Genomic DNA, 18,389 nt, shown 5'->3' with positions numbered 1-18,389 from the left:
TAAACGAATATTTCATCTGAAAAAAAGAAAAAAAATATCCAGCATATGACGTCCCACAACGAACAGGCAATTCCGCTGCATTAACTTAAACTATGCAAAGACATTGACTTTAAAGACACGACGTTTGCCAGAGTTTTTTCTTCGATAACTTATGGAACACTACGACGTCTTTCGATTGTTCAAGTTATGTTTCCAACCCGTCTGCGAAGGCCAAAACGTTTGGGAGTATCGAATACTTTGATATAAGCAGCCTGGAAATGCTCAATTTCTTCAGCCGTTGGAAGACGTCTCCGCCTCCATGGGGCGTCAAGACATAAACAAGGATATGTCGTCCGAATCGAAGAAACAGTAAGCATGTCGACGAAGTCACACCGAAAAGCACGCACATACCATTGTGGAAATTGAACTTTGTCTGCACTAGCGTAAGCACCAAACATATTGTAGATCCTTAGTCTCGGACGACTCCAGATAAAGAAATATTGCACTCAATTTTTTATATATAGTGTAAATTCCGTACATGTTTGTTTGAAGACGTGAAGTAGCTTCCTGAAGGCGCAATAATCCAGCCCAGTAAAAGTAATAAATGACTGACTACATCCTGAACTAAATAGCATACTCCATGGACTCATAGTTGGCTCGACGCCGGATACGATGATCGCGCCTTCGACGTCCAACTGTAGTGAGATAGACACCATTTTGGACTCGCTGTACCTGGTGCGGACGGCGACGAAAAAGTTAGAGTAGCAATGACAGTTGAAGCATGATTTTTGCACATTTTTCCAGATACCGACACACCAAAAAAAAGGATTTTCGTGACCGAAACATACCAAATTCACATTTTGAATTTTGTTTATTACGCTATTAAATATGTTTCATGAACCTTACAATATCACATATTTGTCGACAATGAAAATGAATGCACGCAATTATCAAATTAAATATTCAAAAGGCTAAGACTTGACTTCAACGCACCGTGCAAAATCACTGTTAATGACGAAAAGAGATACAAAGCAAAGCTGGTACGATAGTGCAATCAAGCATTAATCGTTAACGATCGTGCTCAGAATGTTCAAATTCAACTGCTGCTGTTTCGCGAACGCATAGCTGACCGTCAAGAAGATGAATGAAGTTTGAGAGTCCGAGGCATTTTAATATGGATATTGACAATCGAGATGAGCTGAGAGTCATATCAATATTGTCAGATTTACTATTTATTATGACTATTTTATTTGTGGACCACAAGCACAACAAATTAAGATTGAGGCTATCGACATTATCCGAATGGTGCTTTTAAAGCTTTTTACTACCTATATGGGCTATCTTGTATAGTTCAGCTCTGTCTTTTCCATTTCCATCTAATTGTAGAAAATTAATACACATTTAGGGATGTACAAGCTGCTGGTACATCTGCGCCTGAATCGCCTGCTGTTGCTGTAATTGTTGTGCAGCAATTTCCTGTGCGTGTTTGGCACAGTGGCCATTCTTCTGTGCCCACTTAGTACAATTTGGAAATTCACATCGCTTCCCACCGCCGTGGCCGCGACAGAATCCACCCGACTGACAGCTCTTAGTACAACCTTCATACTTGCATCGGACACCACCTCCATGCTGTTTACACAATCCTCGCGACTGTGCTGTCTTGGGACAACCTTCGACATTGCACGGTTTGCCACCACCGTGAGCAATGCATAAGTGACCAGTTTGAGCACTTTTCATACACCCTTCAACCTTGCATCGTCGACCTCCTCCGTGCAGCTTGCACATGCCTTTCACACGAGCTGCGTGATTGCAGCCCAGAGCCGAGCATAATTGAGTCCCATTTACATCAGTCTTGACCGATTTGCCATTCTGTGTTGCTATTCGCATCTGCTGCGTTAGACTACCACTTCGTAAATGCTGTGGCTTTTGGCAAAGCATGGCAGCGCCTGGTTTCATCAGCATATTCGGAAATTGAGGCATAGGTGGGTTTGCACCAGCATACCCTGGGGTAGACAACATGAGACCATTCTGTTGTTGCTGGTGCAGCACAGCGTTCTGATACAATTGATTGTACTGCTGTTGTTGCTTCTGTTGTTGTTCCTGACGCAGTAATTGTTGCTGCAATAAATTTTGCTGTTGTTGTTGTTCCTGGTATGATAGACTCGACATGTGGTGTATCATACCCATGGTTGGCAAATTCGCTGGTGTGGACACCGTTGGATTATAGTCTTGATGATTATTTATTGGCTGTGTATAGGTCATGAACGTTGACATGTTGCTAGTTGAGGGAGAATTCTCCGTGTATATGTTACGCGAAGGGTTGACAAGAGTTTGGGTATCCACAAATCCCACTGACTGGCCTTGTGTACTTGTTGTGGTCGTAGTCGCCGACATATTGCTAGAATTCGAGCCATGGTAATCCAGTAAATGATCGAGATTATCCACTTGTACTACATCATCACCTCCATAATCGTCATTATCAATCGCAGATACATCCGTCTCAATAGATTCTAATGTTCTTGCTAAATGCTGAAACCGAAAACTATCTTGACTCGTCATAGGTTTCTGAAGAGCTTGATTCGATGTAGCATTCAGCATGGCTTGAATAATTTCAAAGCTTGTTGTGCGCATACCCATACCGCTATCCGTTGCGGTTCCAGCATTCTGTTGTGAATTTGGCGACATAAAGTTCCGCATGAGTTGGAGACTAGAGAGTCGCTGGAGAGTCCCAGCCTCACAGTCTTTGTACACTTGTGTTAATGGCTCAGGCGTATTACTAGCAAACGAAGTGTCAATAAAACTGAGCAAATGCCGAAGACTCTCTTTCTTCTCCGTCATCGAAAAATCATTAGAACTCAAGAGTTTTTTCAACGATGGCTTATAGTCAGCTTCCTGTTTCGCATTCTCTGAGTGAACAAGAAAGCTCCCGCCTGCGTTCTGCGAGCTCATCATCCGTGCAGACGGTGGCTGTTGGTCTAATAGACATGCCAATACATCTTGAATACTAGCTTCTCGATGAAGAGGTTGACGATAATCGTCATCACGAGCTAATTCTGTTTTGACCATGACCAAGTCGCCAGTAGAAAGCGAAACGGGAGTCTTGTGCTCCACTGCAGACGCAAGACGCGCTTTCATTTGTGTCCAATTGGTCAGTTGTGCAGAAGAAAAGAGCGATGTATCGACACAATCCATCATACTACGAAGCAATTCTGGGTTAACGTTTGAGAGGTCAGGGCCAGTGGATTGATATCCAGCTTGGGCCATGCTCTCCCTCTTTCGTTGCTTTTGATTGTGTTCCGCTTTCTCAAGGGGAAGGAAGGCTGGCGAATCAGAGAGATAGTAGTGAGATTGAGCCAATGAATAGAGGCGATAAAAACGAGACTGCATGTCTCAGAAACCTAAATTTTGCGGTTTTGACAAATACCAGTAATAATATCCTGTCTTAAAGAGGGCAATCTGGAAATGGAGGGTCGTATGTTCTTACTTATAAGATGTGAGTAAGCGAATGACCATAATATTTTGGAACGACTACCATATATCGTCACAAAGTTGAAAATATATATATATATGTATATATGGCCAGTGATCGTGCGTGTATCGTTCGTGTAGTTAGAATGTCACAGACACTAACAAGTATAATAATTTTCCAAGCTTATATAGCAAGCACGAACCACCGAAAGGCTCGACCTGATACATGTTTGTCAAACAAAACGACTGTAAACGAAACGACCAAAGTTGCTGGCTTCAACTCGGCCAGCCAATCAAACAAATTGTAGCCATACGGCGCACACCGAAACATCTTAACGTTGTGAGGTTAGAGTAAAGGATTTTGACAAGCAATATGAAATATTGAAATCCTTAAGCACAAGGATATCAGTTTCATCTTATAAAGAATCGAGTCTGAAGGTACATCACTTCTGCAAGAAGATATCAATGTAAAGATTCTCTGCTACTCATGCTATCATCGCAATCCACAACATTTTTTTAGTTCGCTACTGTCGATAATTTCATTTGCTCTTTAAGCTGCTTATAATATATTAATGTATATATGTGATCGCGAAACATTTGTGAAATTTTACGCTCTGGATTATTGCACGCATTTTGTTGTTATTCGGCATTGTACGCAGATGTATAAGTGAGATATAGCTCTTCTGGATCAAAAAAGGTCAACACGTTTCAGCGGTCCATTCATAGACAAGCTGCTGACGAGAAATAATCTACGAAGACTCAATAGTTCTTGATCTCTTGCAGATTATTTTATAACCAACATTGTCAATGCACCTGGGTTACAATTTATAAAGATACTTCCTTTCAAAATTAATTATTCCTTAAAATATTGTAATTTTTTAAATTAGGCACTTCTCTAATGCTCCGTAGCCACAGTCCTAGTCCACTTCCCAGTCGGTGTCTTCGCAATCGTAGTCGTAGTGCATCGCCGCATCATTGCCGCCACCTCAATCCCTTGCCACCTCGCGATCACCCTCCTCGTCGCTCACGCTCGCGCAGCTCAAACCGATTACGCCATCGTGCGCGCAGTAGACGGCGAGAGATGCCAAGCAAGAAGATCCGGATCCCCGATAATTGGGTTGATGTGGCGAAAATGGGTACTATTGTGGGAAACTCTCGTTTTGTTCCGCTTCGTGTCCCGTTAGACGCCAAATATCTGCCCCAGTTCTCCCACCAAAAAGAAGAAATCTGGACTCCACAGGACTTTATAGAACTACAGATGACCCAAAACCTTGACGTGAAGATGATCATCGATCTCACTAACACTTTTAAATATTACGATGGTGGACAAGAGTTTAAGGAGACTGGAGTGGAATACGTCAAGCTCAAGATTGAAGGATTCAGTAGACCGCCAGACGTTCGTGATGTGGCTAAGTTTGTGGTCATTGTCGATGATTTCATAGCTAGAAAGCCAGATGGAATTATTGCTGTTCACTGCACTCATGGACTTAATCGAACGGGCTATCTCATTGTCACGTATATGGTCAAAAGGCTGGGCTATACGGTAACGGGGGCCTTGGAAGCATTCAAGGAGGCTCGACCACCAGGACTTATCAAGCACATGTACGTCAAGGATCTTTACCAAACACTTGGAGAAGGAGAAGAAATAATACTCCCGACACTGCCGGACTGGGCGGGATCAAAGTACGGCGATAGGGAAGTAAGGAAACCGGATGGCTATGGTGATGTCTGTAAGAATCTAAGTACACACGGCAATCACCTAAGATTCGAAGAGTAGAGATAGATTTTACGGCAACTTGTCAAGGCGAAGATCTAGTGCTCTCTGTATAATGTCACGCCGCTTTTGAACAAGACTCTCGCGGGTTTGTGAAAGCTTTTGAAGCTCGCGTGTGAGTACCATGGACTACATACAGTAATGAGAAGTGAGACATTCGGATTTCTCGAAGTTGTATAGTATCACTTGCGACTGATTGTACCTTTGTGTGAGTAAATCGTACCAGAACTTGAATACGTGCTGGTTGATCGCGCGGTTTCTTTTCAAGTATTTGCTGTCGGAGTGTGGGAGGCACTACATACCACTCATTCTGATCCTTCTGGTCTAGAAATTTGCGCAATGGAATGAAAATCTCACCCGCTACCTCTCCTCGCTTTGCGTCAACAATCTGAATGCCGAGCTCTCTGTGAATTGAAGGCACAGATTTTATTTGACAGCGATACATCCATACAGGGTTACAGTCAGCGATATGCGTATCCGATTGATAGACTTCAGTTCTTTCTACAATCGTGGCTGACCGGAGGAAAACGCGCACGTAAGGATTAATCTAGAACGTCAAGTTTGCACGTTAATTTATCTTTCAGCTACGCGCATACGACAATTAGACAGCACCATGTCCTTGAAAATGGGATCGCGGTATGGCAAATTGTTCCCCTGCTGGACACAGATATCGAGGGTAGCGAGACTATTTCCATTTGCGTCTCTTGAAATGTTATTTATCGCGTCAAAAAATTCACTGCCAGCTAATGCTTGCAGTTCATTACACGATTCCTAAAAATGCGTTTCGTAGGGTGAAAATTGGGTTGAAACAGATTTGACGTTCATGTGCCACATTGAAATTACCTGAAAAAAGCGCTCAAAGGAGATCCATTCGACGTCCAAAGCGTCTGGAATTTGATCTGGTGGTGGTCTAAGCTTCTTTGGCGCAACCGATGTGCCATTACGAGATTTTTCTGATTTCTTGTTCAATGATAATATTCGCTTTGATTTCTGTAGAAACCAGTGCCTTGAACAAAATGACAGGATGTTTTGCATCGCCACGTCTGATAGATACCAAGGTCGTTCCTTTTCGCGACGTCGATCAACGGCATCTTGTGTAGCCATTAGCAACGTCCTACGCTCGGCATCATAGTGTGCATCAGCTTTTTCTATCGTCTTCAGTCGTCGCAAAAGCGTAGGCTCAAAACGACTATTTCGGATGTCTTGATCATAACGAACTTTGGCGTCGATTAACTTACGTTGAATAGTTTGTTTTAGTTCAGATAACTCCATGCGTGTCGTTGCCCGTTCACGCTTGTACATAGCCCATTGTCGTTTTCTGACTAATGCACAAGTGAAAGAGATTTTTCTAAATTCTGTTGGGAATAAAGCGTTCTCAATTGACCAGGGTTGACATGCACTTTCGATAAGGTTTCGGTTCGCAGTGTCTTTGAGATAATCAAATACTGTTTCGCCCCGCATATCTTTAAAATCGATGTTAGCTCCTATCAACATGTCACGTTATTATGATCAAAAGGGTCACGAGATGATTGCTTCGAACCGAATCGTAAAAGCTCTCTTAAAACCGCGGCATCGGCACGACTAGCAGCTTCCATAAGTGCCGTCCGACCAGTTTTGACATGTGCATGATTGACACAAGCTCCACTTAGCAGCAGCAAGCGAACAACTGAAGCGTGATTGCCCTGGCACGCAGCTAGCAGTGGGGTTAACCCCATCGCCTTAAAAAAAACGCAGCAAGTTTTCAGATCTGTGATCATCAAAGAAAGCAGCTCGGGAATTACGTACACTTTCGGCATTGGCACTTAAGCCCATGTTTAACAACATTTTGACGCGTTCTAAGTTGCCCTGCATCGATGCCTCACGAACGCTTTGCACATTTTCTTTCTAGTACGTCCAAGATAGGAAAAAAATGTCATTTGGTAAAATCACTATCGAAGTGATGACGTACCGTTCTACCCTCCGAAAGGTCTTGTAAAAGCTGAATATTCTCATTCTTCAATTTCGCTTGTCGCTCTTGTCGAGCGTTTTTCATGTCGTCCAATATTTTCGTATTAAATCGATGCGTAGCACGAGCGATCTTTCGACGATGTCGACGCATTAGTGCTTGCTTTTCGTCGTCGCACAATTTCTTAAAGGTACTACATTCTTCTCTCTGTTTTTCTTGATCTTCCAATCTTAATTGTAACAATGAATTGACACATGACTTCACTGAATTGTTCAACGTTTTCAATGGGGCTTGCAATTCGAAATTCGTCGAGTCTTGCGCTGCTAAAAGCATTGGCTTCTCCCAAGACGATATTCCTGTGTGTACGTTGTAGTAATATGCCAGACCATTTACAGGATCCCAATATTCAACATAAGCAGATTTGACTAGCTCTGCAACTTGACGGCGTGCACGTCGAGCACGATACAAAGTTTGAAGTTGCACGACGAGCCGCACGGTTTTGGAATCACCTTCCATCCTATTTGACTTTTCATTCAAATTTCAAGTATGTAAAATGATACATTTCCACTCTATTACTAATATCATCTCCACGCCTGACTTGTCTTCGCTAAAACCTCCTGCGCAATGTCATGATACATTTGTTTGTACTTTAGAGAAGAAGGAAACTTGTGCCCTTCGTCATGTTCGAACTTGACTCGATTTATACTAGAAAAGCTTCGAAACAGCTTTTCCATCTGAGTAATTAAAGGATCGGCCTTGCCAATCACATGTACCGACGGAATGTCGATCGCTCCATCGGCTGACCTCTTAGCAGCATCCAGAAGCTCTTGTGTCTCGACAGTGCGTGGGTAAAATCCGGCTACTAATATACAGACCTTCCACGGGACGTGATTATATGTTGTTTGGTAGTGTGCCGTCAACAAAGTTGCAATAGCGGCACCCTGAGAGAAGCCCAAAACAGCATCCACTGTTCCTAGACTTTGCACTTGGCCCGTCAAATAGTCTAAAGAATGTTCTAACCCCTCGTATCGATACGTTACACCGTCTTTGCGCTTCAAGGCGTCCCACCATTGAAAGAACGGACCCGTCTTGCCATAAAACGAGCGCACCAGCTCCGGTGCAGGGCCCGAGGCGGCCCATGGTGCATCGAGATACAACAGCTCAGCCTTTATACCAAATGCGTGACGTAGAGCAGAGGTCTGACGTTGCAAGATTTGACCACTCGTGCGCCAGCCGTGAAGGCATAGCACGCGAATAGGCCTTGTCATCCCTGTAAAAGTTTCAGGATATATTCCATGAAGATTAAACTGTTCTTTAAATTTTACACTTTTGTAGATAAAAGTTGAAAAACACTTTAGGTGCGAGCAGAATAGCACATATTCACATACATCACTATGCCCAGTTAGTCTGCTGAAACTATAACTACATATGAAATGAATGGTGTACCGTGGATAGGGGATAATGGGTCACTGGAGCTAATGAGGGGCTGATTTAGCGGTAGCTTCGATGTTTTTTCATCTTCCACCTCTACAACAATTTCTGAATCCGAATAGCAGTTAATTTTTAGCTTTTTTGGCAGGCTGAGCGTTTAATGGACAGAGACATTTTGCTAAGGCCATCGTATGGAAGTGCATCCAATTCTCGGTTATAACGACAATATTATACGGCTATCGTCATACATTGCCAATAAGGGTTCCGTTGCAGAAAACTCAGTCTTTCATTAGAGATCTAAACAAGTACGATAAACACGATGCATTGATGTGACGGGGTTTTACCGTACATAATTGTCATGTGTTTTACTTTGTTCTAATCTTGATGATAGATTATTGCTAGTAGCACTCGTACAAGATTTTACGGATGTAGCTAGTGGAACTTGCAGGATACACAGGTGTTGTGCAAACGAATGCATTATTCATACGCAGGAAAATGCCCTTCACGTGGCAAAAAAATTCAATCACTAAAGACTTCGATAATTAGAGGATCAAATAGTCAGCATAAAGCAGGCTGCTTGTTTCATATGAACAATTTAGCAATGACGAGAACGGCGTGTAGCCAGTAGACGCATGCGCTGCATTGTTCAGAGTGAGCTCCACAAGTGGCAGCATGGCACTCCAGCACTTCGACGTCTCAGCGCAGATGCTGCGAAGAACGCCTTCAATGACGCGATTCACGTGCTCGGATTGACTATCGGTCTGCGGATGGTCTGTTTTTTACATAGTTGACTTGGTGCCCTGCAACCTGAAGATTGCCGATTAAAACTTCCCAGAGATGCATGGGTCTCTGCTGGAGACAATTGACTCCGGGAGTCTATGCGGTCGAAAGAAACGATCTACAAACAGCGTTGCTGTACCACACACCGTTGATGGTGTCCGGCACAGCCACACATGAGCCATCTTCCTCAAACGGTCCGCAAAGACCACCACACCCGTGTTGCCCGCCGAGTCCTTCGACAGGCCAAACACAATGCCCAAACTTAAGGACTGCCAACGCCTGGAGGGTACCGGTTAACTGGCCAGCGGCGCCACCGCATTTGGAGAGGGTTTCACCCTTTGACACGTCTCACACGTGCGCACATATGAGCTCGTCCATTTGTTCAGCTTTGGCTACCAGTACTTAAAAATCACAGTGCTGCGGGTATTCTCACAACCGAGATGGTCACAGAGTGGGGTTTCGTGGCTCTCATAGAGAAGACAGCATTTAAATCTCCATCGCGAGGAGCCACAATTCGTGGCATATCCGTCGAATCGGTGCTATAATACAACCAACCTTTATTCAACGAATATCGGTGTAACCGTACGCGCAATCGCCCCGACAATTTCTTGTCTGAGTCGCCAAACGCCTTGCTCCCGAGAGCTTGTGGCAGCGCTACACATACCGTCACCCACATATGCGACCCGGATCAAATCCGTCACTGACGAAATCACCGTCATGACATGAGCAAGCACATACACCGGTCTGCGTGACAACGCATCAGCCAAGGCATTCTTCATTCCTGGCTCATACTTCACATCGAAGTCATATATTGCGAAGAAGGAGGGCACCTCTGCAAAAGTTGAGCCGGTAGAGTCGCAGTGCTTAGCGACGCATGATCTGTGTGGATCACAAACGGCTTTGAGTAAAGCATGTACACCCTGAGTTTGCCAAGTGCATACTTAGTCGCAAGTAATGTCTTGTCTTGGACTGGGTAGTTCTTTTCCGCAGCCTTAAGCTGGCGAGATTCGAACGCGATCACCAAATCTCGTCCCTCGGAGTTGCTTGCAGCAGTGCACAGCCGACGGCAAAGCCCGAAGCGCCACAACCGACTCTAAAAAGACGATCGGGGTCTGGCAACGCCAGTATTGGTGTATGAAGGAGGCTGTCTTTGACCCTGTCAAAAGCCTCCCGATGCTCGGTGTCCAAACACCATTCCGTATCCTTCTTAAGGAGACTCTACAATGGCCGTGCCATTCCCAGATGATTTGCGCTATACTTGTGCAAGTAGTTGGCGAGACCAAGCCGTTTGCACAAGTTCTTTTGGTCCTTTGGGACCGGCCAGTCCCCACCGACATCGACCTTAGCGGTATTCGCTGGAAGGCCACGCTTCCCAATGAAAAACATTAAATTGGTGGTGTCTTCAGCGTCGAAGCAGCACTTATATGCATTAACATACAGCTTTTTCGTGCGCATGCACTCAAGTGCCGCTCTGAAATGGACGATGTGTTTTCTCATCTGTCCTCCCGTCCCTCCACACGAATGTGGACGAAGATGTCGTCAAAGTATGTTTGTGCATACACCCGGTGGGGCCTGATCAACTGCGTCACAAGACGATTCAATACTGCTGGTGCATTTGACATCCCTTGGGACATCACCAGCTACTCCCAGAGCATCCCGCTCGGAGTACTCACCGCTGTCAGCGGAATATCACTCGCTCTAATGAGCAATTGGTAATACCCGTGACAAAATCTTGTGCACTGTACTTTGTACAGCTAACCATATTGTTTTGGATAACATCCTTCCTAGGAATCAGCGTCTGTGCCGGAATGGTGGCAGCGTTTAGATTATTGTAAGCGTGAACGATACGCTACTTGCCGTTCAGCTTCCGAGCACAAAATGTGGGTGTCGAATGGAGAGACTTGCTCTCACGCACACTTCCGGCTTCGTGCTTTGCAAAAAGAAGCATCAATGACGTTACATTGCTTCTTGGGCAGGCGTGTTACGCAGTATTGGCTCCCGGAACCAGGTCGATCTCGTGACGCACACCTCGGTCCGGAGGTAGAACAGACGGCGGCCTTTAAGGATCGACGATCCGCTTCGTGCACTCAGCACCCTCTTGGTATCCTCCGGGACAGCTTCATTCAGATGCGACGACGAGTTGTTCACCTCGTTCGGTCGTAGAATAACCACTTCGGCTAAGTCGCCTGCCTTAAGGTACCGCAGAACGTTTCGAGGGACATCTCATCCAGCTCAAGAAGAGCATCCACCGCGGAATTGCCTCAAGGGTGGCGTCGACGTTTTCCTCCTCCGTCATACCGTTGACAAGGGTGTATAACTGTGCGCTTTCGGCTACGGTAGACACTCCTTAGGTCAGGGTCGACACTCTGCGTCTTGCAGATAAAATACAGCATCACCGTCTACTCTCTATAAAATTTTACGTCTTATCGAGACCGGTGGGAGCACGCACTCGGCGTTCTCCAGGGTCCGCACTCCCTGCTCCATCGAAGTCTAGATGATATTTACAACATGCGACGAGGAGCTGCTATTTCTGCAGTCTTCGTCCAGTGGAGAACGTGCCACTATCAGAACGGCCTTGCTCCAAATGACTCGGAACTCGTCCGATAATGCCACTCTTGGAATGCAGCAACTGCTTCGTACCGTATGTAGTGCTCAGTGGGTTACGTGCCACTATCAGAACGGCCTTGCCCCAAATGACTCGGACCTTGTCCGATAATGCCACTCTTGGAATGCAGCAACTGCTTCGTACCGTGAGTAGTGCTCAGTGGGTTACGTGCCACTTCACGTGCATCGCTGAGCCCCCCCTCGATGCCTCAGCCCTTGGCTGACCATGCAACTTTTAGCATGCAGCAACTGCTTTGGTACCTTTGCAGTTCTCAGTGGATTACGTGCCACCGCACGTTTATCCCGCTGGCCATGCTCCGGACTCTTGTTCGATGCACCTTCGACGATCGACAACTCAGATACTCCGATATCCACACATTGACCGTCCCGGTCCAGTGCCACGCCAACAGTGCTTCTGCTTCCAAGTAAAGATTGGTCCCATGGCTCATCATAGCTCCACCAAGAGACATGCGCGTAGCGCCCAAGGTCTTCGACCTTTAATCAGGCTCATGGTGTTCCTACCATGCCATACCAAGGATAAGGTCATAGCTTGAATCCGAGTCTAAGACTAAGTAGCGTTCCACGCTATCGAAGTCAAGGAAATTGACACTGAGATTCACAGGAACTTTCAGCATGGAGACACAAGTCCCCATCGCCATGTGAACAGTGACGGTGTCACTCAACCGCACTTTCAGCGTCTCAGCAAACAGGTGACTTCTTCGATCGTGGAGTGTCGAGCATAATTGCCCAACACCCCAGAATTGATAAGGATTTTCCATGGCTTCTCGAAGCCCTTTACGGTCGCCTTCACAACCCGCAATTCCGGTTTGCACATACGTTCCGGATTCAAGAGCACGGAGCTCCTCGGGGCTGGGCCCTGTTGACCTACGCCTCCCTGAGGCTCAACAGAACTTTCCCAGTAGGTCGCCCACCGGCTACTGAGTGGTGTCGTTTCCCCGCGACGAACCAGACTGGCAGGCGCTGGAGCGATGGTTCGACGAACCTTGGCGCGTCTTGCGCAGGGGAAACCAGTACGATGGTGACGGGTTTTTCTATGGACAAAACACCGTAGGGTGTTTAAACGCTGCCTGGAAGCTCGGAGCTCTCCTTCCTACTTTTAAGTATAGCTTAGACCCATCGGATCAGACGAGCTCTGAACATATGCATTCCAGCAAGTCGTGCCGACTTGAAGTTTAATTTGGCATTCGATGCCACATCCACCACTTTCTCAAAAGATGACGTATGCACATGGAAGTCTTCCAATCTGGTCACGCCAGTGTGGACGCCCTATATAAAGACGGTCACTGTGACCGCCCCGGGAAGAAGATCTGCTGACATCCCGGCAACGAGAGTTCTCACCTCTTAGACGAAGTCCATCTTGCGCTGTCGGACGGCAAGGAAACGCGATCTCACGCGATATGCCTAATTTGGCGGCGAGAACACTCGCAAAAGCTGACGCTCCAGCTCCTTCCATATGAAAAAACGCAGCTTCAACTGAAGCACCTCACGTTAGTGCCCATTCGTGCGCTCGACCACTGAGCTTGGAGATCGCTAGCGCCACGCGCTGTTGCTCGTTCTGGAGCATCGCGGATGCCATAGTCATCTCGACCTCTCTATCCCAAAGCAGAAGATTTTTTTCTCTCTCACCCACGAAAGTCTTAACGCTCACCATGAGCGGCCTGGGTCGGGAGAAGTCATTCATCGTCGACGGTGGCGTAGTCGATGCCGACAGCTTCTTCTCTAAGTGATCAAGCAGAGCATTTTCACAGCTAAAAACCCCGCTAGGTACGCGCTTATCGCTTCGAGTCCTTGCGAAGCAAGGTGTTGCACGCCCTCAGGGCCAAGCAGGGACATCAGCTTATTAAGACAGTCCTGCATGACTGGAGAAAATAAGGAGAATTGTTCCATCCTTCTCACAGCGGATAAGTTGTAACTACTGAGGCGTAGATTGGCTACGAATGTTACTAAGTGCAGGGGGGCTGCCGTAGCTTTTTGCTGAGAGGAAGCTACACCGACTTACGTTCTTTACTAGACCAGTACGAGTGTAGCGGATCACAACCCACTACTTCCAAGGGTACTCAAAACCTAAGCAACCTAAGCAAATACACTCTTCCTTTCAAATTAAAACGACAAAGCCGCTTTCATCTAACACTTTAGGTTTTCCTAATTAAACGTACTTCATTCGGCATGTCACGTGGCAGTGTTGACTTATCAGATCCATTTTACTGTGACAAGGATGAAGTATCTTATACAAGTCAGTCAAACTTATGACCTGACAAATACCTTTCTGCATCGGCTTGGAATAAAATACTTCTCCCTTCGGCTGTGATCAAACGCTACATTCCGGATACATTCTGGAAGCCGCAATTTATAATCAATCACTCTTCCTCGTACTTAAAGAGAACATTATTAACTACATATGATTCTTTTTAAAGAGGTTACACGTAGCCAGAGTGTAACGGGGTTACATGTAACCTTGTATGCAAGTGTGGGTTACACAAGATAATGTGGCCGTACAAAGGTGTGGATTACACAAGTCGGTGAAATCACACAATAGTGTGGCTACATTATAGCAAAAAGCCACTAAGTGGCGAGACTGCCAGTAGTAGTGAGGTTTTTCTATTTATTTGGGAAGACCTGAGATTTTAGATATCGAAGACTCTGCCGCAAATAAAGCAGATAAATACAATTTTAATTCGGAAAGGGAGAAAGTATTCGCCTTTGCTTACGCGTTGGGTACTCTTGGAGGTAGCGGATGCATTCGTGACCATTCTTCATTGCAGCGTATATAATTATGCTATGAAGAATGCCTACAGTCTCCATTTTTCACCAAGTCATTCAATCGGTAGGTGCAACGAGCGGTGTGTACAAAGGGCAGGGACGTTATCAACGCGAGCTGATTACTTGCACTTACTAGGAATTCCTCGCTCTAGACTAAAAATTGCAACTGTCTATCCCTAGAGATTGCCAAGCAGATGCATCCTCCCAGAGCATACTCTTTTGCATTTAGCGCCTCGGCGTATACTATTTGATTTTTCTGTACTGGTTGAGTTGTTGCAACTAAAACAAATACGTGGTTTTTCCTTTGTTGTCGAATTGAAGAAAAACAATGTCGATGGCATGTCACAATTGATGTTGAATGTCGGAACCAGATTCGAACGAGCCAGAATGGACCTCGTATGAAAGTATCTTTTACAGTAGTGAGGGTCGCCACCTCAGCCACGCACGACAAACATTTGGCATGCCCTTAGCTTGAGGAGTAGCGAGTAGCCGCATCATGTATGCGTCTTTCGCACTATACCTGCGCAAGTGGTTCGCCAGGCCTATAAACTTCTTCCAGTCTGTCAAATCTATAGCACTGACCAATCTACAGTGGTCTACATATTTGCGGTATCTGTCCGCAGGCCCAGCTTCCTTTTAAAGCTACCCAATTTTTGGCTGTAAAGTATACATTTCTTTGTTTGAAAATCTGGTTAAAATACAACTAGCTTCTGCTGTTAGTATTTGATGAGACTTTCTACATTTGACTCCCAGTGCTCTACACGTCCATAAAAGAATATTTCGTCGATGTAAGCTTGTGCATAGGCGCTGTGTGGCCAAATCAGCTACGTCTCCAGATTGTTTAGCGTCGCTGGTGCTTAATTTGTATTCACTCAATGCCTTAAATTAAACCTCGGGATGGCTCAAACAAGCATAATTAATAAGATATACTCAAGCGAGATTAAGCTTTTATCAGAGCCGACCATGGAAAAGAAAACACACTGCATTTTTCAATTGTGACTTCTGTGTCCAGCATAGGAACAGGAATAAATGCTCTTTACCGATCGTATTATTGTACTTTGTTGGTCATAAAAGTTCGATTTTTGATAAGAGCACTTAGATACATTGAAGGTGCGTCCTCATTGATGTTTTTTTTTCAATATTACGGTTCTTCATTGTAACTATAACTGACAACAGTTATACCAATGTGTTGCAAAATACCAATTGTCTTGCAGTATCATTGCTCGAACTCTGATGCTATTCGTTGAGTTTCTATCGCTACTGGCTAATCATTTACATTTGACGCGGTATTCGGTTTCGGGACCAAGGAAATACCAGACGCACTTTCCGATGTGGGAGCAATACGTGTGTTGGGTCTCATGTCACTGCGGGCTGATCTTTCATCTACGAAGTATATAATGAAAATATCTGTACGATCGATGAACAAAGCTGTCTAATTTTCGTAATTTGTGCTCAGCGATTTCCTCAAGGACGGACTCATCCAGGACGGTTGATGAGCTCTTCTCCACCTCTCTAGTACTCGTCGTAGCATCTCGAAAATACTCGAAGATGAACTCTTGAGCACAATAAGAGTTTTCTGAGATAGTGAGGAAGAATTTGCGACCCTGTTAGACTAGTTCACCATAGAAAACTTCCTACATGTCTATGTCTTACTCAACACCAGCTCTGATATTGGGCAAATTAGCTTGGCGCTGCGACTAATCATCTCATCAGAGATTCCACGACATGTCGTCGCTCACTCCAGTATAACTAGAGATAACCACTGGGGACCGCGGAATACGATCAATTCCTCTGTCTCATTTTGGAATCGTAGCTCACCGAAGCATATACCACCCTAGATCTGCTCCATGCTAGTGATAATAATTGCTTAATTTTTCAAATCTGCACCGGAGCTGTTGTAGTTTTCTACCAGCGTCATAAGCAGACGTGGGTCCGTGATTCGCCAGGAGAGCAGTTCGTGGCGACCTACTTCTGAATATTGCGTGAGAGCTTACGCCATCCCTAGGGTTATGTAAGGCGCACGGGTTCTTTATTGATTGAAGTACAATCGAGCTTAACTCTTATCTGGCAACTTTATCTGCGCATTTGTTTCTCCGTGAGTGATCTGTCGCTTAACACCGCGAAAGATCGACCATTTGAGCACTCAGCTGGGAATGAGTAGGGCGTGCAAAGCGTGAATATTTTGTACTTCAACATATGAAGTCTTGCAAGCATCGCGGAGCAACGTTGCAGCCAAAAAATCTTTCTTTTCTCATCAGCATGACTGAGAACCATCGCCGCTGGTGCGCTCGTAGAAATTTTACTTTCTGTCCCCATCCCGACCTCAAATTAGGCAGTTGTACTCTGCATCAATATCTCATCAATCGCTTTCTGGTGCGGAAGGTCGCTGTGCAAACCACACTCGTTCGGAGACCCTCAATAAAGATGGTAATTGTTATAAGTCTCCAGATGGAGGTTGGCTGCAGTCATGCCCGTTAGTTCGTACCTCTCTTGACGAGTGGGCAAGATCTTGAAGAGAATTTTGTACGTCTAGTTTGGCTATGCGGGCATTCGCAAAATATATCGCCTCAAATATGTTCAGGCTTGAATGCGAAGGGCCCATCCGCGCAGGCGCCCTCCAATTCTGGGCATTGTTAGGGCGACATGCAATTGCTTTGTTTAGAGTATCGCTAAATTCACGGCCATCCCAGGTTTGCTCATCCAGGGGAAAGCGATTCTCTGTTCGTGACCTTTAAAGTTCGACACCTAGCATTAGTGGATTTTCGGTGTGTTTCATCCGAAACCGGGTAGTATCGCTTACAAAAATGTCTAATTAGCACATTCTCATAGCTGAATTTTGCTTCTAGGCGACCAACACGTTTTATTATATCCAGCACTAAGGCTATCTATTTTGTTTGACGTAAGGTGAAAATGCACGAGTCCCATGAATCAACCTTTTACCGCAGTCTCTCATTTTCATAAGTGCTAACACCTGACTTTGCAATTACACAAGAATGTGCTGTGATTTTCGTACAATTGTTCTGTACAGTGTGTATACAGGATTGTAAATTGCATTGTAGGTACCAAGTATACGTAAGTAACAATACCATATCCGTTAAAGATCCTGATATTTAAATTCATACCAACAATACCTCTTCTTAGAATTATACTTGGCTGAGGAAACAATACTGAAATATGTAAACATGTAATCATACAATATGTTTGCTACAAGATCTGTCAACTGAACCTCGACAGATACGTTAAAGCAAGGCTTGGCAGAGCAATCGATGCCGCATCATAAATAAAAAAAGAAATGTATTCGAGAACTTGAGCCCTAGCATTTCTAAGCAGGTGATCATGGTCCTTTCTGCGGCTGCAAGCTTTTTTGAGCTAGACGTATGCAGAATTGATTGTTAAGTGAGTATATGGTTGGGTCCTTCGTTAACAAAATATGGTGCTATTCAAAAATAAAAGCTGCCGCGAACGATGCACTTAGTCAAACAACATGGACACAATTTCGCTCTCGTGTTACATTTTCTGCTGCATACCACTTAGAAGACCTACAAAGCGCAATTTAAGTAGTTCTGTCGCGTTTTATTCAACATGAAACTGTTAATGTGGTTATCAGCGAGTTTATTGCAGATTAGA

General features: G+C 45.0%; 6 protein-coding genes across 6 annotated transcripts; 3 read left to right on the top strand and 3 right to left on the bottom strand.

The window, feature by feature from the left end:
• Window positions 1–1,380: 1,380 nt before the first annotated feature.
• On the bottom strand, window positions 1,381–3,114 carry PHALS_10454 (uncharacterized protein; the record flags this gene model as incomplete). The annotated part of the gene is made up of 1 exon (XM_024725878.1): window positions 1,381–3,114. The coding sequence occupies one exon, from the start codon at window positions 3,112–3,114 to the stop codon at window positions 1,381–1,383; it is 1,734 nt and encodes a 577-aa protein (XP_024576611.1).
• A 1,231-nt stretch (window positions 3,115–4,345) lies between these two features.
• PHALS_10453 (mrna-capping enzyme-like) lies at window positions 4,346–5,224 on the top strand (the record flags this gene model as incomplete). Its single annotated transcript, XM_024725877.1, has 1 exon — window positions 4,346–5,224. The coding sequence occupies one exon, from the start codon at window positions 4,346–4,348 to the stop codon at window positions 5,222–5,224; it is 879 nt and encodes a 292-aa protein (XP_024576610.1).
• Window positions 5,225–5,233: 9 nt separating this feature from the next.
• On the bottom strand, window positions 5,234–7,682 carry PHALS_10452 (Ankyrin; the record flags this gene model as incomplete). Its single annotated transcript, XM_024725876.1, has 7 exons — window positions 5,234–5,350; window positions 5,424–5,768; window positions 5,834–5,992; window positions 6,065–6,705; window positions 6,762–6,939; window positions 7,007–7,105; window positions 7,170–7,682. 7 exons carry the CDS (start codon window positions 7,680–7,682, stop codon window positions 5,234–5,236), a joined length of 2,052 nt encoding a protein of 683 aa, XP_024576609.1.
• A 65-nt stretch (window positions 7,683–7,747) lies between these two features.
• On the bottom strand, window positions 7,748–8,434 carry PHALS_10451 (serine hydrolase-like; the record flags this gene model as incomplete). The annotated part of the gene is made up of 1 exon (XM_024725875.1): window positions 7,748–8,434. The coding sequence occupies one exon, from the start codon at window positions 8,432–8,434 to the stop codon at window positions 7,748–7,750; it is 687 nt and encodes a 228-aa protein (XP_024576608.1).
• Window positions 8,435–16,487: 8,053 nt separating this feature from the next.
• Window positions 16,488–16,737, top strand: PHALS_10450 (uncharacterized protein; the record flags this gene model as incomplete). Its single annotated transcript, XM_024725874.1, has 2 exons — window positions 16,488–16,505; window positions 16,576–16,737. 2 exons carry the CDS (start codon window positions 16,488–16,490, stop codon window positions 16,735–16,737), a joined length of 180 nt encoding a protein of 59 aa, XP_024576607.1.
• A 1,361-nt stretch (window positions 16,738–18,098) lies between these two features.
• PHALS_10449 (uncharacterized protein) lies at window positions 18,099–18,348 on the top strand (the record flags this gene model as incomplete). Its single annotated transcript, XM_024725873.1, has 2 exons — window positions 18,099–18,137; window positions 18,238–18,348. The coding sequence occupies 2 exons, from the start codon at window positions 18,099–18,101 to the stop codon at window positions 18,346–18,348; spliced, it is 150 nt and encodes a 49-aa protein (XP_024576606.1).
• Between the last annotated feature and the right edge of the window lie 41 nt (window positions 18,349–18,389).

Source organism: Plasmopara halstedii, assembly GCF_900000015.1.
Source record: "Plasmopara halstedii genome assembly, contig: Scaffold_470, whole genome shotgun sequence".
Taxonomy (NCBI): Eukaryota; Oomycota; class Peronosporomycetes; order Peronosporales; family Peronosporaceae; genus Plasmopara; species Plasmopara halstedii.
The sequence above is the reverse complement of the archived record's forward strand: the minus strand, read 5'-3'. Positions and strand labels throughout refer to the sequence as shown.